At 41.5% G+C, this 27,237-nt stretch overlaps 1 protein-coding gene across 1 annotated transcript; it reads left to right on the top strand.

Moving 5' to 3' along the window:
* The first annotated feature begins 43 nt into the window (after positions 1-43).
* LOC117537059 (collagen alpha-1(II) chain-like) lies at positions 44-27,237 on the top strand. Its single transcript, XM_034202237.1, has 51 exons — positions 44-83; positions 280-375; positions 8,304-8,504; positions 10,017-10,235; positions 10,310-10,534; positions 10,979-10,995; positions 11,086-11,118; positions 11,262-11,287; positions 11,687-11,740; positions 11,861-11,953; positions 12,474-12,527; positions 12,639-12,692; positions 12,783-12,836; positions 13,642-13,695; positions 13,781-13,825; positions 14,450-14,549; positions 14,775-14,819; positions 14,941-15,039; positions 15,146-15,199; positions 15,284-15,391; positions 15,500-15,553; positions 15,636-15,734; positions 16,082-16,135; positions 16,237-16,335; positions 16,428-16,481; positions 16,558-16,611; positions 16,692-16,745; positions 16,838-16,891; positions 17,036-17,080; positions 17,162-17,260; positions 17,340-17,447; positions 17,625-17,678; positions 17,833-17,886; positions 18,316-18,369; positions 18,467-18,520; positions 18,611-18,718; positions 18,796-18,849; positions 19,000-19,053; positions 19,221-19,382; positions 19,480-19,587; positions 19,815-19,922; positions 20,292-20,345; positions 20,639-20,746; positions 21,172-21,225; positions 21,320-21,427; positions 22,486-22,539; positions 22,626-22,733; positions 23,086-23,443; positions 23,799-23,986; positions 24,093-24,335; positions 26,692-27,237. The coding sequence occupies exons 1-51, from the start codon at positions 44-46 to the stop codon at positions 26,836-26,838; spliced, it is 4,677 nt and encodes a 1,558-aa protein (XP_034058128.1). The 3' UTR covers positions 26,839-27,237.

The raw sequence follows: 27,237 nt of genomic DNA, 5'->3' as shown, positions 1-27,237 counted from the left end.
GTAAGAGCCCGAGGAGGTTGGCCTTGAAATTAAGCACGGAAAGATGATGATAGAGGAGAAGCAGGAGGAGGAGGAGAGTGAGAGTGAGAGGAGGGGGTGAAGAGGGAGCTTGTTTCAGTTTGCAGTAATCGCTCATCCAGGAGCCGCTCCACTCAGGGATATTTGGATTTTCTCAGTCTGGATGCTGTAGCTCGGGATCAGACTCTCTCTCTTCTCTCAGACTTCCTTGTGTGTGTCTCAGCGGCTGTGTGTGAGGATCGTTGCATGTCTGGTATCCAGACATGGGCCCCTATTTTCGCTCTGGGATTACTCTCTGCCTCATCTTCACCTTGGCTCAGGTGATCACCGTCACCTGCCAAGAAGATACCAAGAACGGTGAGTGACAGCCACCTCTTCCTAAATTAGTTTTCCTCAATGACATGTGTAAGTTACTGACAGGATGATGCAGAATCAAACAAAAAGGTCCTGAAATTGCATTTGTGTTGACAACAAACATTGTTTCCATGCAAATATAAGAAGGGTAAGGTCATAAAATCACTTTTGGTCTAACTTGTCAACGAATATATATTTCCTTCTGCTTTGCTGTCTTCAGTGATTCATGATCGTCTAACCGAGCCCTGTGAAAACATTTACCTCTGTTTTTCTAATGCAAGTGACAGTACTGTTTGTCTTTCCCATGATGCTCTTGGTTTATTTTTCAGAGTTAAGGAAGTGGGATGGGAAGTTTTCTCATCTGTTGAAGTCTTAAACATAGGGCTGCTCTGCCTCCCAGAAACCGGACCACACTGGCCTGGTGGTTCAGAAACGGAACACCCAAAACCCAAACCAGAATGTCTTTTAATACCCTAATCAGACACCTTTTTCCTGTTAAACCACTTATTGATGATTAAGATGAAAATATATTGTTAACCTTTCAGGAATTCATTAGAAATGGAGAAAGTGAAAGAGATCTCTTTGGTGAAGTGGCATCAAAGTGAGGCTGAATCAGCTTTACACTGCTAGGCAAATAAACTCCTTTAAACAATTATAAATCTAGAATAAAATGTCCCAGTGGATGTTGATCCTGGGTCCGAAATATCTCCCACCGCCTACAGGCTGCAGCACTGGGCTATTTCAGTGCGAGGAGGAGGCTGAATGATGGGGTTCTCTGCACCACAGCTATAATGATGTGGCCTTGCAGATGGGATGGACAAAAGCAGGCCACTCATTTTGGTCAGACTCCGAGCCAGAGGCAGACAGGACACACCCAGAGTGAGAGGATGCTGGATCTGAAATATGCCTCGCTCACTTCCATCCAAGTTCACCTCAGCTGAAGCTGAGAAAGTTGAAAGTAATTGTACATCTGAGTTTATGCTTCAAAGATAAGCTCTGTTGGGGTCTTTCAGAGCAATTCCAGCATTTTCTCCAGCTAAGGACTGACAGGTGGACAAAACCTGATTTAGGGTGATCCACTACAAAAGTTTAGTTGTTGTGTTTAATTACAGTTACAGGCTGTTATCAGGCCCTTTTTGTACTTGCTAGCTGTTTCCTTTCTTTATGTTAGGCTGCTGGCTTTATATTGACAGTACAAACATGAATGATCTACCTATTCAGCTCTCTGAAGTCAATTAGCATCTGAAAACTCGAATTAGAATAAGGCTAACCAAAGCCTACTATCCTAGTGTTTGAAGCAGGGAGTACTGCAAGAAATATGTATATATATATAGAACAATTACAATATAACTATTTAACATACCATGAAGTTTGAAAAAAGTATAATATTATTTATGATGGAATGAGAGAGGATCCAGGTCCATTCCTTTAATATGATAGCCATATTATATATGTTTAAAATATGATTTTTGTTGCCACTGAAAATGCATCTATCATTACATGTAACATGTATACTGTATAACCGGTTTAACATAATAGTTAATTAAGCAATGTTTTATTTGAATACTTCTAGAAAGAGAAATGTTTTCCAACATTTCAGAGGAATAGGAAAAAAGCTTTTTTTCCACTTTATGTGGGGGTCCTGTATACCCACCTTGCAACACCATGGGAATGGGAGTGACGTTAATACTGATTCCTCTTCAGCACGATACACATTTAAGGAATTTAGAAACCAAGTGTAGCTGTATTCAGATGCTCTGGTTGTGTTACAGACAGGTTTAGCAGCTGTTGTTGTTGTTGTTGTTGTTGTTCTGAGAAAATAGTTAAACAGTCTGAGATTTATGATACTGGCATGTTAAAATGTCTACTGAGTATTTAACATTTTAGAGTGCTGTTCTTGGCCCAGTGGGTGTGAACGGTGTGTGTGTGTGTGTGTGTGTGTGTGTGTGTGTGTGTGTGTGTGTGTGTGTGTGTGTGTGTGTGTGTGTGTGTGTGTGTGTGTGCATGCTTGTGGTCACATATTCCTTCACTGGTTTCAATGTACATTTGAAGACTTCAGTTGTTAGATTGAATTGGCTATTCATTGGGCACTAACTGCAGTGTACACCTAAGGCAGTGGTTCTCGTCCATTTTCTGGCTAAATCATTTAGAGATGTTTTGTATTGAAGCAACGTGTGTGACAGTTTTTATTCTTGATTTAAACATGGTTGGTTTAAACAGGAGCGTCACTGTCTTCCCTTGGTTGAAAACTCTTAAAGACACAAACAATTAAGACCCAAAAAATACTGATATTAATCTTGTGACCCTTTTACTTCATTACGTGAACCCTTGAGGAGTCCCAACCCCCAGCTTTGGAGCCACTGGCTTAAGGTGCCGTATGTGGACTGAATACGGTTTAATAATAAACCTGAGTTGAGGAGGTTTAGGCAAACCACTATGTCAGAGAGTTTCCTCTTAGGGAAGAAACCAACACTTAGTCATCATAATTGCTCTCATGCTGTATAGCCACTATAATCACTTTTATATGGCTTAAAAACATAGATTTCGCTCACTTTTACAAACTCTTTCTAAAGCATCAGCAGAAATGTTATATTTTATTGCAAAGCTCAATTAAATGAACGCCTTTCTTTTGCACAAGGACTTTTTCGTTGAAGCCCTCTGTAGACTCAAATCCCCAACTCATCAACTTTGTAGCTGCTGTCTGGTGCATGCTGCTCTGCAGGAGGGTCCTCCGGGTGTGGCACCGCTCTGCTCTCCCAAATAGTGAAAGCCACAAGTTCTACCCAAACCCAACGTATAATACAGCCGCTGTGGTTTCCCTGAAATAACTCCAGCTTTTGAAAAGCTGCGTCTCTCGCGGGGAGAGGCTCCACCACATAATTAGTACTTAGGACGTCCCTAAACTGGCAGGATTAAAATATGCTCACTGAGCTCGTAGCAGGTGGCCATATTCCCCTTTTCCCCCTCTTCTTTTAACTTTAAAAAAAAACAGCTGCACAGAAGAGGGATCAGGATTTTGGCCCATAACCAGCAATGTACACAAACTGTCCAAAAATACATTTAATTATAAACCCCTTTCTGTCCGTTTTTCTGGATGTGTTGAAAAATGATAGTGACAAGAAAAGTGTATTTTAAGTTTGAGTTATTGATTGATATAGATTTTTTTTGTAGAAAATTCCTTAAACACTTTGGAAGTGTGTTGATCAGCTGAAACTGGTGCCATTTCATTTATGTTTTACATTTTCTTCTATATAATTGTATTCCTACGCAAACAATTAAAGTCACATTTCACAACCTACCTTACCTTGCCTGCACACATCTATAGGTCTCATCTTGTTTTGTGTTTACAGTTGAAAACATTGCTGTTGGTGCAAAGATGATTACATACTTGCATACGGACACATTTACAGCCAGGAGCTGTCACATCCCACCACAGTCTAGTCAAAGTGGCAATCAGCGGCAATTTGCCCAAAAGTGTCTGTTATCTATTTTTAGTTTCCATACAAATTCATAAACTGTATTCCTTCCCCTGATGTCAAACTTCATATTTAAAAAGGTCTGACTTAACTCATTTACTTCATATCAAAACTATTTATTATTAGGGTGTACGTGAGAAATGAAAACATCCTTTTTGAGACAGTTGCACGTGATTGATTTGCAATTGACTTGTTGCTTGGGGAAAAAAGCTTTCTTTAGAAAGTAGAACTATTGCATGCCTATAAACTGACTGCTATAATCAGTGGAATTTCCCTTTGAGGTTAGATGGGCATAATTATGTTTGAACGTTATATACTGTAGTTAATTGGACTACAGTGTAGTTGATGTCTCTTTCTATGCCTGTGTCATGAATCAATCAATGCATGTGATCAGATTGTCATTGCATTGCTTAGTAATGGGTGCAACCTGCTGGACAAGGGTGGAAAGTACAGTTACTGTGGTTTGTGGTAACGCAATGATTTCTTGGTCGGTTTGCACTGATGAATTGTTGTTCTTTAAGATTGTTGTGATTCATTTTACAATGGGAAACAATACAAGACCGTCAAAGACGAGATTAAGGTTGTCTTCATTGGGAACACTTTGCTAACATGTGCCCAACTGCTATGTTTCCGTCAAGAGCACCCTATGTTTTTTAATGTATCATTTTTAACAATATTGGTATAGACCTTGCTTTAGTCCAAGTTCCCTTCTACAGGGAACATTTCTACTCACCACCTTCACTTTCCTTTCAGTTGGCGCAACACATCATTTGAGAGTTTTGACAATCACAAAAATCATTTTCTTTTAAAAGAGTGTAGCTTTCATTTCAAGTATCATCACAATGTCGCCTAATGTAATTCTAAACTGCAGTGATGGAATGAGAGCATACAAAATAAGTTTGCAAACTACAATTACAGAGAGCTGCATTGGCAGTTACCACTTAAAATAATCACATTTCAATTGCTTAAAGAAATAGTTATGACTTATAGTCTTCTATCTGAAAAGCTCAATAAAATGAATCCCTTTTTACCAAGAAGACCAATATTTCTTTTACGGCAATTGCAAAAGGGTAGAAATATTATCTTTAAATAAAAACTATTACAAATATATACTGCCCTTTATTATTTGCAACTCTTTTGTCCCCGTCCGGATCCTGTAGAAACGATCACTCGATCTGATTGGTCAGTGTTCAGACTGCAGTTACACGTTCAATCAGCAGCGGCGCGTGCGGTGGAGATAAACTTTAATTGAATCTCCTCATCTTTTAAGTGTTGACAGAAAGTGAAAACATGTGACATTTATTTATCAGTTTTTGTTGAAGTGTGTTCTTTGGAACAGGCTGTATTAGGTTGGAGAGGTTCAGCTCCATTACAGCTCAGACGAGCTCATTAGCAGCCAAGTGGAAACACCTGGCAGTTCAAATGTCCCGCCTCGTGTCATTGTAGTTCACATACTTATAAAAACAATGTTCTTTTCTTCTGAACTTTACCTGACCTATAAAGATACTTTCTGCATCTTTTACTTTTACATTGTAAACATACTCTGTTATAAGTAAAAGTCCTGCATTCAAAATTGTACTCAAGTAAAAGTACACAAGTATTAGCATCGAAATAACTTAAAGTACAAAAAGTAAAAGTACTTATTTTCCAGTATGGCCCATATCAGATTGACACATATAACATTTTAGTTTTATAGTTATTAATAATGCAATAATGTCAATGTTCACTCGGTTAAGGTGGGGATTATTGAAATGGCTTGCTCTTCTTCTGGGTAGTTTAAGCTAATAGTGATTCATTCGGTGATTTAGACCCCATCTACACGCAAATGAAACGCAAACGAACCGAATTCGATATCAAAAAAGTCTTCCGTTCACACGAGACCGCTCGTGAGCGCTGGAGACTCTATAGTACATATGCCGGGCCTGTAAGTGGCGCTGTACTTCTGCCACAAAATACAAAAGCAGCAAAGAAGACCCCCAAGCATGGTTGCCATTGTTGCCTGGTTGCCCTTCTGTTTATTCTCCACGGTAGATTTAGCAACATGTAGTTCATGTTGTTCTCCATGTCCACTTGTTGCTGATGGTTGTGGTAGAGGAGCTGTAGATTTTGCACTAACATCTGTAGCATGGTCAGTAGCAGTAGCAGTAGCTACTGACCATGCTACAGCAGTGAGCAGCAGAGGTGGGGAGAGGTGGGGCTATGGCTTCATCGTTATCAGGAAATTATCGTATAGGACGTACACACTGAGCCGTTTGGCCCCCCAGAGCGGTCCGTTTGCAGATCTGTCCACCTTGGGACCCGTTATCATTTGCGGGGTCCGTTTCCGCGTTTCCGTTACGGCCTCGTGTGAACGAACGGGCTATACGAATAAGAAAAGTAGCGGATACAACCGTTTGCGTTCTCGTGTAAACAGCACCTTTTATTACGTATATTAAATCCATACTTGCAAAGTAGCTAATTTTGTTAAATTAATGTAGCGGAGTAAAAAGTAAAAATATGTAGTAAAGTAAGAGTTTAAAGTAGCTCACAATTGTACTTGAGTAAATGTAGTTAAATTCCACCACTGCTCTAGACAGTTGGTGTTATCAACAGACCGTGCCATGCTGCAGGCCTCCACATGTAGCCTGTGTCTTGTGGTCCAGTTCGGGCAAGGTGACACTGGTTGTCACCACAAGCTCCAAAAGTCAAGCTGAGAAAACCAGTTTTCCTCTCATTGTATTTACTGGTTTGAGCAATTACAAAGCCACAGGAATCCTGAGTGTTTCTGCTTTAAACCTCGGGAGGAGTCTGGATGAGCTCCACTGAAGCAGGCGTTTAGACAGAGCTCAAATAGACCAGCTATTACTGGGACTTTAAATATATAAGCAGTGGTGAGAAGCACATTTACTCAGGTACTAAGTCGAATTTTGAGGTACTTGTACTTGAGTATTTCCATTGTATGCTACATTTTACTTTTACTCCACTATATTTAGAGTTAAATATTGTATTCTTACTCCGCTACATTAACAAAGTGACTTTGCTGATATGGATTAATGATATAAAACATTATGATCAGCACATGGAGTCAATTCACAAGCTAACCAGTATTTCCACCTTTACCAGCTTTGAGAACACTTTAATGATCAATCATTCTAAAACATATCATATATATTATTCTGAAACGGACCAATCTGCACAACGACTACTTTTGCTACTTTCACTATATTTTGATGAGAATACTTTTCTACTTTTAGTTGAGGAACATTTTGAATGCAGGACTTTAACTCAAACAGAGTATTCCTACACTCTGGTACTTTACAGTACACTATCTGAGTCTCTTCCACCTCTGTATATAATAGTGATGAAAGAGCAAGAAGAGTTTATCTTTGGGAGTTTCAAAGAGATTGTTCTTGTTTAGGAAATGTGCACACATGATTGACATCATAATGATGTGCACAATGTGAACAGGAATCATCTGCCATACTTATTGCTGGTCTCTCATGAAGATTCCTGCAAAGCAAATGTGAAGGTGTACTCCCACTTTCAGAAACGAAGCCCACAGCAGCCGTGTTGGATCTGTGTGTGTGAAACTGCTAATGTGTGTGTGTGAGTTGGCCGTGTGTGAAGAGCTGAATCACTGTCCTAGTGGGCGAGTCCTTTGAGCTCCACTGCAGCCCCACATCCTTCTATCGTGGACAATACAAGTGCTCATACATATTTAAAACCATTTTGATATAAATGTGGGTCGGCATGTTCCATAAATATCCATGTGTACTGGGTGTATTCACGTGGAATTGTATGTGTTTTTAAAAATAGAAAATAACATTTTCTCAAATGATCTGAGTAAGAGTTGATCTTCTGCTTCTTTTTACTTTGAAATGAGGATGAATCACAATGACATCTTTTATTGGGGGATTCATTGCTTGTCTTTCAGCTTGCCATCACTTCTCAGCCAAAAGTCCACCAATGTCTTCATGATTAAAAGTTGCATTTGTTTCTTACATTCCTTTATTTAGGTCTTGGTGTTTAAATAACAAAGATGATACAAGTTTAGTGTGTTTTGCACACATTTGTAGGTTCTGAAATCAGGCTAAACCCATTGTTCATTTAAAAGACTTGCTTGTTATCTGCTGTCCCTTTAGTCCGAACATGACATGGACTCATTTAGAACCTTTGGCTGGACATTTCAACCAATGTGTCAACCATGTTTTCTTCACAGATGCTCATAAAAGTGATACCCACAATGCTTCAATCACATAACAATGGCACCGAACTCACAACAAGCTAAGCTAGCAATACATCTGAAGTTTAGAGTATTGCGTCTAATCCTTTAAAGCCCTCACGCACAGTCACATGAGACAAGTTTAGTGATGGGTAGTGTGTGATTTTACCTTTGGGTTTTGCTGAAGAGGAAGGAAAAAGTCCACTGCATAGGCCTACATGTTACTGATGGCAGTTGCTGTTTTTTTCACAAAGATTCCTGTCCAGAGGATGGCAGAGTCTACTCCAACAATCAGATCTGGAACTCAGACCTGTGTCATGTGTGCATATGTGAAATGGGGTCTGTGTTTTGTGAGGAGCTGGTGTGTGAGGAGGATCTAGGTGACTGTGACGCCACAGAGACCCCTGAGGGCGAGTGCTGCCCCGTGTGCTCGCCCTCAGCACACACTGGAACTGGTCAACTGCACAGCTGCCTGCCAAACTACGTTCTGCTGATGCATCCTGGTTGCTCTCTTCAGCAGCCTCCCACTGAAGCATTGCTCTTCAGGCTCCATCCTGAATTATGCTTTTTTTAAATCTACAACTCTGTTTTGGAGTTTCCCTTTGCAATTGCAAAAGGTATACATTGACTTGTTGACCGATAAGATCCCTTCTCAACCTACTTATGTGCAGCATATGCATCCAGAGATGTATTGCTGCACAAAATGAAGTTGAGCAAGGAACTTCTTTACCAAATAAGGTGTATTCCTCTGGGAAATGATCACCTCCTTCGCCATGTTGTTCACATATTGTTTTACTTTAAATGCACTTTTGATCATTTGTATTGTCACACATTTTGGTCTTTGTGCTTGTTGTAAGATGCTTTAAATAAGGCTTTAAGTATTTGGATACAATTTAATAAAGAAAATTGTACGTATCTTTAAGAGATGCAATGTTTAAAGTCCTTAAGTTTCGTTTTTTTGTGACTTTGGAGACTCCATGAAAACTTACTGAGATTAGTGGTGCGCAACAGGACTGTCCCTTTTTGCTATCAAAATAATTTGGAGTTTGATAGTCACACAAAAATGAACACATAGGCCATAGGTGTGGAGGAAACTTCTGTGTAGCAATGCAGTGGGAGTCACCGACTCATGAAGGAGACACGGGACGAGCAGGAGTTCTGATGTCAAACACTGAGATTTAATACAAGCATCGGCAGGAGAAATTCACATCACAAGTCACACAGTCAAAGGTTCTGACTGCACGGGTGGGTTGCCATGTCAATTCTGATCAGCCTCGCATCTTAGTAGACCTTTTAGTTTTAACTAGTTTACAGAGAGTCAAATCCACATATTGGGGGAAGGTATCCGTGAACACCTGGAGACACTGAATCACTTATCTGACTCTATGGCTCTGTGACTGAGAGTTTACCGGTCATAAAACTGGTAATGTCAGCAATAGCTAAGACTTCCCATTCCTTAAGACAGATAACAGACTTAGGGTTCCTCGTAAATGTCAACAGGCCGAAAGGTTAAATATCTTAGGGGAAAGGGAGAATTATTCTTTGACACTTAGGAGTAAGACAGAAATATTTCTCTAACAATAGGGGCTTTAAAAAACTATGTTTACCCTTTCAAAATGGTTGGCATGAAAGTAAGCATTGCTGGTACAATTTAAGATTGAAAGAAAACAGTTCAACATATTGTAAATGAAGCTCCAAGACTTATTTGTTAAGAATTAGATGAAGAAATACCCATTTGAACGTCAGTATGCTCAATATGAAGCAACAGCCAGCAGGAGGTCATCTGAGCTCCTGCAGCCTTCCTGGTGACTTCATATGTATCATACAAACATGAGTACACTTCTTAACTCTTGGCAAGAAAGCAAGAAAGAGTCAAATGTTGAACTTCTTTTGAATGTCTCGAAGGTGCATTGGTCAGTTTTACACCATCCCAGCAGACACTTAATGCATGTTTTTGATTCCTAAAGATACCTGCACAGAAAATGGAAAAGTCTACGCCCACAATGACATGTGGAACCCGGAGCCGTGTCGGATCTGTGTGTGCGACATGGGGACCGCTGTGTGTGAAGCCGTGGTGTGTGAGGACCTCAGCGACTGTCAGAAAGCTATGACCGTCGAGGGCGAGTGTTGCCCCGTGTGTGTGCCTGCAACGTCGGCATCGTCTCCAAGTGCGGACCCCTCAACAGGTAAACAGAATCTCCTGTCATGATAATGAGGGATTAGTCAGTGATCCTTCCCAAATCATCTGTTTTCTCTTCAGTTGCAGATGAGAAGGAAGGAGATAGCTGCACGTTCAAAGAGGACGTCTACAGGCACAACGAGATCTGGAAACCAGCGCCTTGTCGTGTGTGTGTTTGTGACAACGGGGTGGCCATCTGCGACGAGGTGCAGTGTGAGCTGCTCGCCAACTGTGAGAAGGTGGTCACGCCTGAGGGGGAGTGCTGCCCCCTGTGTGAAAACTTCGCCAGTGCCGGCCGGAGGATAGGTGAGCTGAGGCAGAAACAATTTGGTCTTAGTTTTGCACAAGTTGGTGCATAACATAAACAGTGTGGAAGTATAAAGACCTTTTGTATAACAATAATCAGGGCATTTACAATAAGATATACAATACATAATAATATCTGTTTTATAATGTTGTGCAATGTGCAAATGATTCTCCTTACAAGGGATGTACAAGTTCAGTTTATTATAACTAGCCTTTCACATTTTTTGTGTAATGCTCATAAAGGTCAGGAAAAACCAGATTCTAACTGGGTGTGAAATAACTCTTAAAATGTTGACAATCATTGATTTAATCTTTTATTCAAAATAATGATTGCAGTAGTTAAAAGCCGTAGACCATGAGTCAACTGCATAAATAATTGAGACTGTTAAGATTAGGTTGAAATGTACATTCAATTAACTTTCTCTTTGTATGTTCCGTCCCTAGAACTGATGGGCTACAAGGTAAGTCATCATTCATTCTAAAAATGATTAATGCAAATGATTAAAATAGATATTGCAGTTGATGAAATGATGTTAATGATTTCTTTATAGGGACAAAAAGGAGAACCTGGTGATATCCCATATGTGAGTCACTGCATGCAATTTGAAAAAGTTCCTCATTAAGTGTTTTTTTAATACATATAAAAGCTTTTTTCAGATGAAATAAGGTTTTATTTGTGTGTGTTGCTCTTAACATTTTCTTATGTTTTTGTACTAACAGGTGGTAGGGCTTCCTGGACCTTCAGGACCCTCGGTGGGTTTTTCCTGTTTTTACTCTCCACTAAACCATACAGTTTATATAACTGTACAATATATGTATAATGTGTAGGGTTATATAAATGTATTGGAATTGATTGATATGATACAAAATTAGCCATACAGTCATTGCGACACTAGAGGGCACCAGAGTGTCATTATAGTGCTTATGATTGGACAAACTCAAGACTGAATGATGTTATAGTTCAATGACTCCATGAGGGTTTGTTTACCTGCTTTCTAGGAAGGCCAGAAAAAAGGAACACACTTATATATATATATACACTTTTCAGTCAATAGATGAATGGTAGTTATCAACACTGTAATGTTTACATTTTATGGCTTTTATGGTTTATAAATCATGTGTTAAATATTTGTATCTCTCTCTTGTGTTCAGGGTCCTCCAGGAAGTCAGGGACGAACTGGACCCAGAGGCTTTAACGGCAGAAAAGTAAGTCTGAATGAACACCTGTATTGTGTACACCACTACAGTGCCCTTTCACATAGCTCCTTCCCGTATGGCTGTCAGATGTTACTTTAAGAACTTCATTAATGATATTTCACCCTGCAGGGATTTGAAGGGCCGCAAGGATTTGATGGAGAGCCTGGTGTGCCAGGAAATCCAGGAGGGTCCGGACCCCCAGGCCAGACCTCCCACCCTGGGGTGAGTTTATTTCTCTTTAACGAATGTGCATGTTTCATAGAAAAAGAACAACTGTCTTCTACATTGGTTTACATGTGCTGTATGGTGAGATCATTTCTTTGATCACGTTGAATTTAAATCACTTTTGTGGGTGGAAAAATACATCAAAGTCGTTTTCTAAACATTCTGCCTTTCACTTTGTTCTCTGAAGGGCAACCTATTGTCACAGATGGCTTCAGGTTTCGGAGAGAAGTCAAGTCACGCTGGGATGGTATCAGGATCCAGGGTGAGTGGTGCACAGTAGTGAAGGAGATGTATTTTACACACTGTTACAAAGTATGCTATGATGTAGCATTTAAACCACAGTTAGTTAAAATGTTGCCATTTCAGGGAGAAGCCGGACCTCGAGGACCTTCTGGGATGCCTGGACACCTAGTACGTTCTGGCTTCTTGGCGCTTAAATTACATTTTCTATGTTATTATAATGATAAGAAATGATGTAGGAACATTTGAAGTGACTTGTATCACCTCCTCTGTTCAGGGCCCAACTGGAGGTCAGGGAATGCCAGGAGATGGTGGAGATCCAGGACCGATGGTAGGGCCATTATCTACATGATATCTTCTATTTGATGCTCATATGTCTATGAGGAGCCATTTGAAACGTGTTTCTGACCAGATCTAAATCAACTTATGTGTGTGTTCACAGGGTGAGCTGGGTCAGCGAGGACAAGACGGGCCTCTGGGAAAATCTGGACCTGATGTGAGTGGAACCTACACGCATCCTCTTGTAAATCAAGAATATACTGTTCGTATTAGTCCGTTTTTTAAGAACTATTTCCGCTTTTTTTAGGGTGAAAGTGGACCTTCAGGTGCTACAGGAGAACCAGGATATCCAGGATCCGTGGTAACCCAGTCTCCCTCAATTCTGACTAAATGCATGCATTATAATATCATTCTTCTGTGATCAAAACAGGGGAGATGTATTTCAGTCTGCATCTTTATTTGCGAAGTTTAATATAAAACAAGCACTGATTATGCTCGATAGACTTCTTAACCTGTGTGTGTGTGTGTGTGTGTGTGTGTGTGTGTGTGTGTGTGTGTGTGTGTGTGTGTGTGTGTGTGTTACCTTTTTGTTTCAACGCAGGGTGGAAGAGGATTCGCAGGACTTCCAGGTCATCCAGGACTGAAAGGGCTGAAGGTAAGGTCCACAGGCCGTGTCTCTTATACCTCCCTCATCACCGAGCCATGAGTGTTCACTTTTCATGGTCATTTGACCTGCTTACTGTATATGTCAGAAACATCCAGAACTCATGACATTCCTGTGAATTCAAACGTCTCCAACAGGGACACCTCGGTCTTCTTGGGTCAAAAGGCGAGACTGGTTCGGTTGGAACAAAGGTGTGAATCTGATATTTTGATCCTATCTAATATTGTGCTTCTCAAGGTGGACTATTACAAAAATGAAGAACATATGTTACATTTACACTACTGGTTTGAAAACATCTTTTATAATATCAAATAAAAACGTGCACATTTCAAACCTTTCTTATATCTGTTTCTTTGTGTTTCGCAGGGTAAATCTGGCACTCCTGGTGGAATGGGTGCTCTAGGCCCGCAGGTAGGCAACACATACGACAACTCCTCAGCAGAGCATTGTATACAGAGTGAGGTGTAAGTCATCCAGATGCTGAGCCACTGTTCTGTTTCAGGGACCAGCAGGCCTGCAGGGAGAGAGAGGCCGGGCCGGGCCATCTGGACCTCTGGTAAGAAAAGCACAGCATCTGGATTTTTTGGGGAAATTAGCAAACATTTGTTTTGCAAGGTTGAGACATTTTCTTTCTCTTTTAGGGAAAACGTGGTGCCGCCGGCCATGTTGGCAAACCTGGTCCTCTGGTAAGCAGTTATATCTACGGTATACATGTTTTGTAAAGCCTAATATTTGTGTAACAAAGTTATTGGCGCTGTCTCTGCCAGAAGAAAAAAAAGTTATTTCCAATTCTCCCGCACTGAAGCAACTTTAATGCTTTGTTAGTTCTTTGGACAAAATAAAGCAAGATAATGCGAAGACTGTGAACAAACCTGTTTTGAATATTTAATAACATGTTCTATTAATACAGGGTCCACTGGGTATCGTTGGTGTTCTAGGATTTCCCGGAAATCCAGGAATGAAGGTAAGATTGTCAAATATTGTCTTTTAGGATTTGGAAAGTTTTCTATTAGATAAATCCATTTGTATTTGAAATAGTTTTTGGCTTGTTGGAAAATATTACACTGTTAAGTTGGCAAAATTGGACTCACTGTTATATATTACAAAAACACATTTACCATAAATTCTGTTCAAAGGATCCGCTGATATGCGGCTGCTGCACTTGACAGTATAAGAAGTACAGAATGAATGTTCTGTTTTATCCCGTTAAACCTCAATCGGGCGAAAATCTGAGCTCTGCATTTCAAAAAGAGCTTTGAATTTCATTTAAATAGTTCATCAATTTGATCTGAATCTGTCTATTGCTGCAGGGCGAAGCAGGGGCCGACGGGCGTCAGAGGAACCTCGGGGCAGCAGGGTCCCAGAGGGGAATCCGGCCACGTCGGACCTACCGGGCCTTCAGGAGAACAGGTGTGTAACTGAGCTTTAACCAAATGACCAAGATAATATCTCATTCACACATTTTATCAAGACGATTTAGAAAACATAGTATAAGAATAATTGTCTTTATAAATGTAAGTAATCAACTGGAGAAGTTTCATGGTGATATCTACAAGTCAAAGAATAACAACCCGTGTTTCTCCTCTTTAAAACCCGAATGATGAGGTCATTCATTCTGAGTTCTTGTTTTAACAGGGTGCCGCAGGAACTGATGGAGGTGAAGGTAGCCGCGGCCAAGCAGTAAGTGCACAAGTTCTAGAGGGGCCATTTTTAACACTAGATACCAACTTTAGCCAATGAGGGCAGTCTGTGAATCTGCTGTTTCTTCATTAAATCTGTATCTGATCCTTCTCCCCCTCAGGGTCTGGGAGGTGTGCAGGGTCCACCAGGGCTGAATGGGCAGCCTGGCCCCCCCGGCCCCCAGGGAACTACAGGAGCAGAAGGACCAAAGGGCCAATTGGTATCTTGGAAGCCTTCTTCTCTATCCATGTCCATGTCTGTTTGTAACTTTGTAGCTTCAAGTAAACACACAGGGAGTCTGAATGTTTTTTGATCCTCTTTTAAAGGGCGAAGGTGGACTTCCGGGATTCAAAGGAGACTTTGGAGCCAAGGGAGAAAGGGTAACCTGAAAGACACTATACCGACCTTAAAAAAAAGAGCATAACAGTTGATGGTACTGACTGATTATTGATTTTCTGGGTTAGGGTTACCATGGTATTCCAGGTCCAATCGGCCCGATGGGAGATGAAGGAAAGCGTGGATCCCGAGGTGATGCTGGAGGCCTCGGGCCTATCGGACCTACAGGAGAAGCAGTGAGTTAACCTTTACTTTATTTAGAGATCTTTTATTTAAGATCAAGTTTCATGATCTCAAGGTGTGAAATATATTTGAAGGTTCAATCTTGAAACAATTTGTTCTAGGGAACTCCAGGAAGTCGAGGTTTCCCAGGGTCAGATGGTTTAGCTGGCCAAAAGGTGAGTTTTATTTTAGATCAAAATGCAAATAATGGCCGGATTTACTTCTACTATTTAATAACCGTGAATTTGAACCAAACAGGGAGCAACGGGCGAGAGAGGACTGCCAGGGTCGCTCGGAGCCAAAGGTTCAGACGGAGATGTCGGACGTAATGGAGAGCCAGGTTTAACAGGAGCTCGGGTAAAGCAGAAATATTTAGTTATTGTATAGATATTTGTACAGACTAGCAGTCGGAGCACTTTCTGTTTGCTGGCCTTGAGTAGTTTTACTTTTCACCTTGCTACAGTGAAGAGGAAGCGACGGTCTGAAATGGGGTTTTTTCTTATGTTTTTGTCCCCTAAAATGTATATTTCGAAAATGGAGAAAACAGATCTTAAACCGCAAAATAAATGTACATCAAATGTAATAATAAATCCCAGGAACCCTGTTCTCTGTCTAGATATGACTGTGTATTTATAGAAAATGTATTCCTGAGAATAAAATGCTGTTTTTTAGGTTCATCTGTAACTGTGTGTCTGATTTCACAGGGTCTGACAGGACTTATTGGCGCCCAGGGTTCAGAGGGAAAACAAGGACCAATGGTATGCAAGTGTTTTTATTTTAATCGTATTAAAGATTCACTACAAACCGAACCAATGACCAAAACTATGCCAAGTACTAAAATGTCTTCTGTTTTCCCCAGGGCTTAGTAGGAGATGATGGTAAACCGGGCCCAACTGGTTCTGTTGGAAACCGAGGTGGATCTGGACCAATGGGCCTGCCCGGACCCAAAGGCTTTGCTGTCAGTGTTGGTTTATGCTCCACTTTAATATACTGTATGTAATCCGATAGGTTGATGAGACGGTTTCTGATTTCTGTTAATCCTGATTTTAGGGTGATGCTGGAAAGATTGGCGAGGCTGGCAGCGCCGGGGCTCCAGGTCAAAGGGCAAGTTACCTTCACTTCATATAATACCATTTATATTAAATCTGAAGAAATATACTAATTATCATCTTTCTTCTAGGGGGTGAATGGGAAAGACGGAGAGGAAGGCGCTGCTGGTCCAGCTGGCCCTGCTGTAAGCGTCTAACAACCCATCATCAGTGATTTGATAACATGAGGTTTTACTTATTTTACATCATACTTGCTTTTCTCCAGGGTGTCACAGGAACGAGAGGAGAGCATGGCTCACAGGGACTGCACGGTTTCCAGGTACACTGCATTCCCAAAAAATAAATGTATTTTTGAGTTTGTAACAGTTTTTTATGATGCATTACATAATGATTTGGTTGGATGTTTTTTAGGGTTTGCCTGGAGGGCCAGGATCACCTGGAGAGTCTGGGAAACCAGGCGCTGAGGTACGACAAAACTAAACAGCTTTTCAGTGCTAACTTTTCAAAAAATGTTCATTGACCCCTAAAATGATCTGATCAACATTGATGTGTCCTCTGTAAACATATATGTAGTTCCGTATCACTCTAAACATTTCGTGTTTGTTCCAGGGTATGACTGGAGAGGTTGGTGCTAGTGGACCTACAGGTACAAGGGTAAGTCCATTTCTGCTCCCACTGATTACAGGTTGAGTCAAACAAGTGTTGCATACTGTAATCCCCTGTTTGCCCATGCAGGGAGAAAGAGGCTCTCCAGGAGAGAGAGGTGAAGTCGGGCCCAACGGGCTGAACGGACCCAAAGGAGGTCCAGGTGGACCGGGATCAGATGGGCCAAAGGTGAAAACCACGGACTGAAACTCTACATCTATATGTTCTGTGTTTGTGAATGGTGTTTTTAATAAGTGTCACATTTTAGGGTAGCATTGGTTCAAAGGGCGCTGTTGGAGAGGCAGGAGGACCAGGACTTCAGGGCATGCCCGGAGAGAGAGGCTTAAACGGACCTTCAGGCCCGAAGGGAGATGCAGTAAGTAGACTACTGAAGTGGAGTACACATATCGGCTTCTAATGTCACCATTTCTCTGAGTCTGAACAAGTTCGTGGTGGGGTGGTCAAATGTTGTTTGGGAAATGTGGGACTAAGGAGAGGAAGCGTCTCCTAAAAGCATTTAGAATCTGAGGCACTGATGAGGCTCTCCTTACAGGGCTCTAATGGAGAGGCAGGACTGGAAGGTAAAGCCGGAGCTGACGGTGGACGGGTGAGTCGTCTCTGCATGATGTCAGGATGAAAACCATAAGAAGCCACTACTTTGTGGCCAAATATTGAACCTGATGAAACTAAGAACATCAGACCATGCACCATCATCAGTTGAGTTGTAGTTTGGGTAATGTATGTTTTCATTTGATCAAAAGGGGCTTCCTGGTCCTGTTGGACCTCCTGGTTCCGGCGGACCCAACGGAGAGAAGGTGAGCTCCGAATCCTACATTCTCGTATTATTTAAACTCAAACATTTGGTTGTGTTAAAAATAAACTACAAAATCCCAAAAGTGATTACAAAATATTGTTCATATTTTGTATGTTCTCCTTTATAACTCATAGTTTGTAGAGAACTGATTAGGAATCAAATCAGTATGAGGGTAAAAAATCAAACTAGTATTTAAATTCCAGTTCTGTGAGCATCCATGCATCGGTTCTGTAATTCAAATGCCCATTTAAAGACAGGCTAATCCACACAGGTACATGTGTGTGGCCTGAATATGAACTTAAAGATATCTCCTTAAAAGCTCCAATCTGTAAAACATACATTAAAGAAAAGTAAATGTAGGAAAATTATCCTCAGGTTTTAATAACTTTGTTTTTTCTATTTCACTAAATGTATATTTCTTTAATGTCAGGGTGAAACCGGCCCCCCAGGACCCGGAGGGCGCAGAGGCACCAGAGGAATCCCTGTCAGTGGAACACTTTTTGATTAAATCAATGAAACATTTATTGAAAGGTGTGTTTTTTCTTCTTCTTGACAATATGTGTGTGTTGTTATACTAACAGGGTTCTACTGGTGATCATGGTCCAGCTGGTGCTGTTGGCTTCCCCGGTACTTCCGTAAGTGGCCGCTAAAAGACGGCAGTTTCCTCCAAAATATACCGATACAAAAAGAAACCCATAAAGATACATTTCCTGTTTCTGTCCCAGGGCGTTGATGGTCAGCCAGGGGTCAAAGGTGAGACAGGAGAGCCTGGTCTGAAGGGAGAGGGAGGTTCACCTGGACCACAGGGGATGGCTGGGAAATCTGGAGGACAGGTACACACATTTAACTGTGTAAATAAAATAGAAATAAAGATTGAACCACTCCCTTCACACTGCTACGCGTGTTTCAGGGACCTGTTGGTGTGACTGGACTGAAAGGTGGCCGAGGAACGCAAGGTCAAACTGTAAGTGAGCCTCTCCTTGTTTTCATCCATTCACAGCCTTCAGTGGAACAACACCTTCAAGATGTCTTTGTTTCAGAGAATGTTCCGATATGCCAACATTCTGTTATGATCATTGAAGTAGATCTTATTTCAAGTGTTTTCTTCCCGCAGGGCTCTTCTGGTTTTCCTGGACTGGCCGGAGGAATTGGAACAGCTGGCTCTGCTGTGAGTTAATAAGTGATAATGATATAAACAATTATCACTTCAAATCAATATTTGTGTTAAATCATGCTGCCAGTATTATAAATGACAGATGTAGAAAGAATGAATACATTCAAACTAAGGGCCTTTAAATCCAAATGTGCATTGAGCAAAGAACACGTGTGTTTCAGGGTGCTGTCGGGGCAGACGGGCCTATAGGTGCTACAGGAAAGCAGGGTCCTTCTGGGATCATCGGGGATAACGGAGCAAAAGGACGTCAAGGGGAGAGGGGGACTACAGGGGCCCCCGGCAGTGCAGGAGAGAAAGGAGACTCCGGAGAGGACGGCCCTGGGGTGAGAGGATCTTTCAGCTCATAGTTCAGGCTGCGCTGTACAGAAATAAATCCTGAGATGTTTCAACTGCTTGTCTGTTCTTATGATTATCTCTCAGGGGCCGGATGGGCCTCCAGGACCTGCTGGGGCCTCAGGACAGCGAGGCATTGTGGGTCAGCCCGGACTGAGAGGAGAGGCAGGCATGCTGGGACTCCCCGGTCCTGCTGTAAGTGTTGCTTCTGACAGAGTTTTACACAAATAAAGTATGTCTGGCTTTGAAATGTGTCCATGACATGTTCCAATTTGAGATTCGATGGCTTTATTGTAATATGCAAGATAATGCAATGTGAGTTGGTGTGAGTTCAAATGCAAGGAAAAGGAGATCATGATAAATGAAATACACAGGAGTCTGGTGCGCTTGGTGTTTTTGATTCATTATTATGTTCTGCTCAGGGTCCACCTGGAAAAGCTGGAGCTTCTGGAGTTCAGGGCGGCAAGGGGCCCTCAGGTGGAGTCGGTTTGCGAGGAGCCAACGGGGCGCAAGGAGACGCTGGCCCCGAGGTTGGTCCATCCATCTGTCCTCTTTTTAAAGTTTCTCAATGTTAGCACTAATAATGACCTTTTGATTATTTGGTATTTATATTTCTCCAAAAATCCAAGCCAAAGAATCTCAATAACTGTAACACATATCAGATTGTTAATAACGTAAGCCAATGTCTAAAATGGCAGCAACCAAAACCAGCAAATAATAGTGAAAAAACTGATTATTTTGATAATAGCTAAACTAAGACATGTTTCAATGGCTGGATTGATTCAGTTTTGTAATGCCCCAATATATTCGGTTTTTTGCTGACAATTTAGCTTTTATATCAAACTTCTTCACTTGAAATGTTCCAGAGAGTTTATCATGTCATTATATGTGTTCTTCAGGGTATCTCTGGAGCAGAGGGGCCTCCAGGGAAGGACGGTCTTTTAGGGGAGAGGGTAAGATGACATTCAGTGTCTGTGTTTTTGTGTTTTTGGACTAGAGGAGCGTATGGTACCATACAGCTGCGTGTACTAACCACTGGTGTGTGTGTGTGTGTGTGTGTGTGTGTGTGTGTGTGTGTGTGTGTGTGTGTGTGTGTGTGTGTGTGTGTGTGTGTGTGTGTGTGTGTGTGTGTGTGTGTGTGTGTGTGTGTGTGTGTGTGTGTGTGTGTGTGTGTGTGTGTGTGTGTGTGTGTGTGTGTGTGTGTGTGTGTGTGTGTGTGTGTGTGTGTGTGTGTGTGTGTTTTCAGGGAGATCGGGGTAATCTTGGTCAAGAGGGTCTGGCAGGAGTCGGTGGGTCTCCAGGAACCGAGGGTCCTGTGGGAATGACGGGCGGTCCTGGACAAAGAGGCAACAACGTGAGTTTCAAAAACACAAGTGAACTACTTAGAATCTAATATGCCACTCAGGGGTGTTGCGATATACACGTACTGATAACAACCACAATATTTTAAAACATGTTAATAAAACGCATACTGTATGATAATATTGTTTAAATAATCCAGCGTTAATAAATGTTTTAGAACAGTTGGAGACTCTCTCTTCATGTCCCTAGAAAAGAATAGGTTACCAAAAAAAGGAACAAAGTACAGAAAGTTAAACATTTGTCTGATTAATTCGTTTTTGCTATACATATCCTTATCGTACAAATATGGTGTAGTGAAACTCTGATAGGGTGGCAGCCCCAATGCTACGTGTGTAAAATACATATAAAAAGCGCTGGTGTTCCGATCACATTTGCAAAGTGGGCTCTGTCATGTTGGTTTGTTTGTTTTGAGTTCAGGGTGGCAGAGGACCCCCTGGATCCCAAGGAGCAGCTGGAATACGGGGAAAAGTGGTAAGTAAGAAATGAGAATCTACCAAGAAAACATACATTTTAAACCCTGTGTTAAACCTTCTATTGACAATTGTGATCATGTGTCTGGGTTAAGGGCCCTCAAGGACCACAGGGGGAGAAAGGAGTTACCGGACTTCATGGAGAGAGGGGACAGAAAGGACACAGAGGCTTCACCGGGCTCGATGGTTTGCCAGGAACAACTGTAAGCAACCTGTTTATCATGAAGGCAACCTCAGATCATGTTCTTCTGGAGCCTTCTTAAACTCGAGCCACAAGGGGGCAGTATAGAGAGGAGTGCAATAAGCTCTAACGAGGTTCACCTTAACCTTATCTGAACACCAAGAGAATGTTCTAGCCAACATGTTAGCTTGTGTATATAAGACACGCCGCTGTCTACATGTCATCATCATCAGCCATTTCATCTGTGATGATGTGTCCCAGATACTTAGTGTTACAGCAAACAGACAGCACCTGTCCTGACAGGTAGCATGTTGGAAAACCAAGGTTCTTATCCCCTTTTGCTCTGCAGATCATTACAGCACTCTTCTTAGCATTGTATTTAACATCAGATTTAACACCATAATCAGAACAAACATTTAGCAACTGTTGAAAACCAGCACTGCTAGGAGAAACAATTGCCAGATCATCGGCATACATAAGATGGTTTACAATCACATTACCAATCACACACCCTGTTTTAGAGACACGTAAATCATCTGATAGATCATTCATATAGATATTAAAAAGGCACGGTGAGAGGAGCCCCCCCTGGCGGACTCCATTACCAACACCAAATGGCACAGAGACTGCATTCCCCCATTTGATCCGCATGCTCTGGTTGGCATACCAATAAGCCAGGATCCTAATTATGCTGTTAGGCACACCCCTTTGTCTCAATTTGAAAAACAGTTTATGGTGGTTAACTCGGTCAAAAGCCTTGGAGGCATCAATGAAACCAATCAGAACAGTGGAACTCTGTCTTCTATATGTTTCTACCATTTCCTTCAAAGCATAGATGCATAGCTCAGTACCATGCTTAGCCTTGAAGCCAAACTGGTTATCTGAGGTACATAAATGAGAACATAGTCTATCTAACAAAATGATTTCCAGGACTTTGGATAACACACTGGCTAGAGCAATTGGTCTATAATTAACCAAAGTTACAGTCAGGATACTTCAAACATGTTTCCAGATGAGCTTTGAATCTCTTCAGTTCAAACTAAAGATTTCAGTTGATTACATTTCACTTTTTTGTTTCAGGGCGCTACAGGGGAGCCTGGATCCACGGGTGTTGTTGGACCCACGGGGCCCAGGGTGGGTGTTTAATGGCACCATGCAGTTACATTTGCAATCAAGAGCAAGTGCAGGTCTTATTTGAAAGTGTTCAATTCTCTCTCTAGGGGCCTCCAGGAGTGTCAGGGCCTCCAGGAAAAGAAGGAAACATCGGACAGCCTGGACCAATGGGGGCTCCTGGAAGCAGAGGCTCCAGTGGAGAACTCGGGGCCCAGGTGACACATTTTCATATTCCATATATCAGCCTATTGGTATTATCTTTAGAGAGGTACAGTGAGGAGAACGTTATGGTGTTAGTCAAAGATGAACATTTATTGGAGTGTTTTGACATTTAACATTTTCAGATTACTTCTATCTTATTCACTGGATAGATAGAGAAGATATGGCCCAAAAATATTAAGAATATAAAAGACTTTGTTTTGTTAGAATATTGTGGGGAAAAAACTTGCAACATGTAAGATCATAATAAAAGTAAATGTGATTAAACAGCAATAGGTTACAACAGTAAAGACAGCGGACAATATAGTGCATTTGACTTAATATCTTAACTTCATATTTATCTGTCAGGGTCCTCCTGGTGATAGTGGACCTTCTGGCCTCCCAGGACCACCAGGGCCCCCCACCTCAGCTATGGAAGACCTCTTCGCTGCTCACTACGACTACGACGGGAAGGGTGGTGTTCCAGAAGCTCTGGAATTCGTGGAGGACGACGTGGCTGCCTTTGCCCCTCTCCTCCCAGAGATCAATAGAGATGAAGCCCTCCCCAATAAGAAGTCAGCCCTCCTGCGCGCAGACACCGGGGTCCAGGCCTCGCTGAAGACCCTCAGCGGACATCTGCAAAACCTCCGTAGTCCTGACGGCAGCGAGGGGAACCCTGCCAAAACCTGCCAGGACATCAAGCAGTGCTACCCCCAGAAGCCCAGCGGTGAGGGTCCCGTTTACTGCTTACATCATTTTGCATTCTTATTTTCAGTGTTGACCTGTAGTTGTGTTATACAAAACATTACGCCCATAATATTCACTGGGCTTTAAAATGGACACCCAGGGTGAGTTTTGTTTCCTAAATAGAGAATCAATCAGGATTAAGACAAAAAATATAAATAATAGTATATTTATCTTTTTGAGTAAAGCACGTGTGTTCCTATGCTTCACTATGTGTTCAATATAAACGCATGCATGAAATCGATTTACTCTCCAATCTTTTCCTACCTATTTCTATTTCTTTTATTGATGCCATATATGTACTAAAACCTATATCTGTGACCTCGTGTGTCCTACAGGTGAGTACTGGATTGATCCAAATCAAGGAAGCACAAAGGATGCCATCAAGGTCTTCTGTAATATGGAAACTGGGGAAACCTGCATCTCTGCAAATCCTGCTGAGATTCCCCGCAAAGCCTGGTGGACCAAATCCAGTCCCAGCACCAACAAACCCGTCTGGTTTGGAGCTGACATCAGTGGAACCAGAGTAAGACATTAAGAGATGTGGTTCGTTGGTTTCATACCAAACCTTATCAACTATACAAACCTTAAGTTGCCCTGGTTGTAATCATCAAATGTACATCTGATTTCAGTTCCGCTACGGAAATAACGAGGAGAAGCCCAACGCCGTGGCCGTTCAGCTGAAGCTGCTGCAGCTTTTGTCCAAAGAGTCTCACCAGAGCATCACCTACCACTGCAGGAACAGCGTGGCGTACAAAGACGAGAAGACCACCAACCTGAAGAAAGCTCTGGTCCTCCGAGGCTCCAACGGCCAGGAGCTGAGGGCGCAGGGAAACATCCGCCTCCGATACACCGTCACCGAGGACGGCTGCTCGGTAAGACATCCAGCGGACATTACCCGGTATACGATTGGAAATGCGGCGATAGCCTGAAATGATGGCAGCACGGATTGAGATCATCTGTCCAAGTCTGTCTTTACCACACTGCCAGAGCCCATACCGTGTTCCCTTTAGTGTTTACTTCCTGTCTTCTTTGAACCTCTTTCCTTCTCAGGCTTTCTTGTTCTCTTCTCTTTTCACTTCTTGGAACAGTTCAGCCATCATGAATCCAAAGTTTGAAGCTCCCCACAGATATAAAAATGAATATTCACAAAACACGCCGTGGTGTTCCCAAATGGAGAAAGCTAGCTAACGTTGAAATGAACAGACTTTTTTACTGCAGATTGATATACCTGCACGTGGTCTATTGAAAAACAGAAGACTGCTGAATATCCAAATCGACCAATCAGAATGTATTGAACTAAGGCAAGGCAAGGCAAGGCAAGTTTATTTATATAGCACTTTTCAACACAAGGCAATTCAAAGTGCTTTCCAAAAAATGAAAGAGATTAAGAAAATGGCATTTAAAATCAGTCATTAAAAAGAAAAGCTAATAAAATAAACATTAAAAGAAAAAAATACATGGCAGTCAATTAAACATTAAAAGAAAAAAGTACATGGATAAAAGTTACAGTGCAGTCTAAGATATGAATAGTTCAATTAAAAGCAGCGACAAAAAGAAAAGTCTTCAGCCTGGATTTAAAAGTAGTCAGAGTTGCAGCGGACCTGCAGGTTTCTGGGAGTTTGTTCCAGATATTTGGAGCATAATAACTGAACGCTGCTTTACCATGTTTAGTTCTGACTCTGGGGACAGAAAGCTGACCAGTCCCTGAAGACCTGAGAGATCTGGATGGTTCATAATTTAGCAGGAGGTCAGAAATGTATTTTGGGCCTAAACCATTCAGTGCTTTATAAACCAGCAGCAGTATTTAGAAATCTATTCTTTGACACACAGGAAGCCAGTGTAAAGACTTCAGAACTGGAGTGATGTGATCCACTTTCTTAGTGTTAGTGAGGACTCGAGCAGCAGCGTTCTGAATTAGCTGCAGCTTCTTAATAGATTTTTTAGTGAGACCTGTGAAGACACCATTGCAGTAGTCGAGTCTACTGAAGATAAAAGCATGGACACGTTTTTCCAAATCCTGCTGTGACATTAGTCTTTTAATCCTAGATATATTCTTTAGGTGATAGTAGGCTGATTTAGTAACAGTTTTAATGTGACTGTTGAAACTCAGGTCAGAGTCCATGACTACACCTAGATTTCTGGCTTTATCTGTTGTTTTGAACATTGCACACTGAAGCTCAGTGCTAACTTTTAAACGTTCTGCCTTGGCTCCAAAAACCATTACCTCAGTTTTATCTTTGTTTAATTGGAGAAAGTTCTGACACATCCAGTCATTGATTTGTTCAATGCACTTACTCAGTGTTTGAATTGGAGCATAGTCTCCTGGTGAAATTGTTACGTACATTTGTGTGTCATCTGCATAGCTATGGTAACTTATTTTGTTGTTCTTCATTATCTGAGCCAGTAGCATGTAGACGTTAAAGAGAAGAGGCCCCAAGATGGAGCCTTGAGGAACCCCACATGTCATATTTGTCAACTCAGATGTGTATTTACCGATAGAAACAAAGTTGTTTCTGTCCTTTAAGTAGGATTCAAACCAATTCAGAACTGTTTCCGAAAGTCCCACCCAGTTTTCCAGTCGGTCTAGTAATATGCTGTGGTCAACAGTGTCAAACGCAGCACTGAGATCTAATAATACTAACACTGAAGTTCTGCCACTGTCTGTGTTTAAGTGGATGTCATTAAAGACCTTTACAAGAGCAGTCTCAGTGCTATGGTTTGGACGAAAGCCTGACTGGAACACATCGAAACAGTTATTTAAATGCAAGAAATGACTCAACTGTTGAAAAACAACTTTTTCAATGATTTTACCTAGAAATGGCAGGTTTGATATGGGCCTGTAATTGTTCATTACTGAAGCATCTAGATTATTCTTTTTTAAGAGCGGTTTAATGACTGCAGTTTTCAGGGCCTGTGGAAAAATACCTGAGTGAAGAGATTTGTTTACTATATGAAGTAGATCTGAGGCCATGCAAGGCAAAACATCTTTGAAAAATCCTGTTGGAATAATATCAAGGCAGCAGGAGGAGGATTTCAGAAGTTGAATAATGTCCTCTAGGTTTTTATCATTAATCTGATGGAATTGTGTCATGATGTCTGAATTGATGTTAAGTGGAGATAGGGACAACACATTTGCTAAGCCTTGTAATAACGTAGAATTACTAGATGCAATGTATTCTGATTACAAGAAGCCTTCCACTGATATCACCTGTCTTTCTTTTCCCTTAGAAATCAAATGGGCAGTGGGGGAAGACAGTGATTGAGTTCAGGACTCTAACTGCTGCCCACCTGCCCGTTGTGGACGTGGCCCCCATGGACATAGGAAAGCCTGATCAGGAGTTCGGCCTGGACATCGGCCCTGTGTGTTTCTCATAAAACAACACAAGATGGACAGAAATAGGCTTTTTCTAGAGGAGTAACGTCACCAGAAAATGAAAGAATAAGGACTTGTCTTTCTGTGAGCGAACACGTCGATGAAGGGTAGCTTCTTGTACACATGGCTGCGTTTCCCAAAAGCCATTAAAGGTCAGTGTACTCACTCTATGACCGACAGGAAGCTGACGTAATTTATTCACCTTGTCAATACATGTACTATAGAGCACCAGTACTACAGGGAAATGCATGTGAGATGAAAGGTGAAGTCTAAAGGAGCTAACAAAACAAGATTTTATTGAATTGTGCATAAACTGGAAAAAACAGCCAACAATATTAAAGACATGTTTAAAGCAGAATGCATAAGTGTTTATAGCAAAAATAAAAGCGTTCAAAACCTTA

This window comes from Gymnodraco acuticeps, unplaced genomic scaffold, assembly GCF_902827175.1.
Source record: "Gymnodraco acuticeps unplaced genomic scaffold, fGymAcu1.1, whole genome shotgun sequence".
Lineage (NCBI taxonomy): Eukaryota > Metazoa > Chordata > Actinopteri > Perciformes > Bathydraconidae > Gymnodraco > Gymnodraco acuticeps.
Note: the sequence above shows the minus strand (reverse complement) of the source record. Positions and strands in the feature narration are given on the sequence as shown.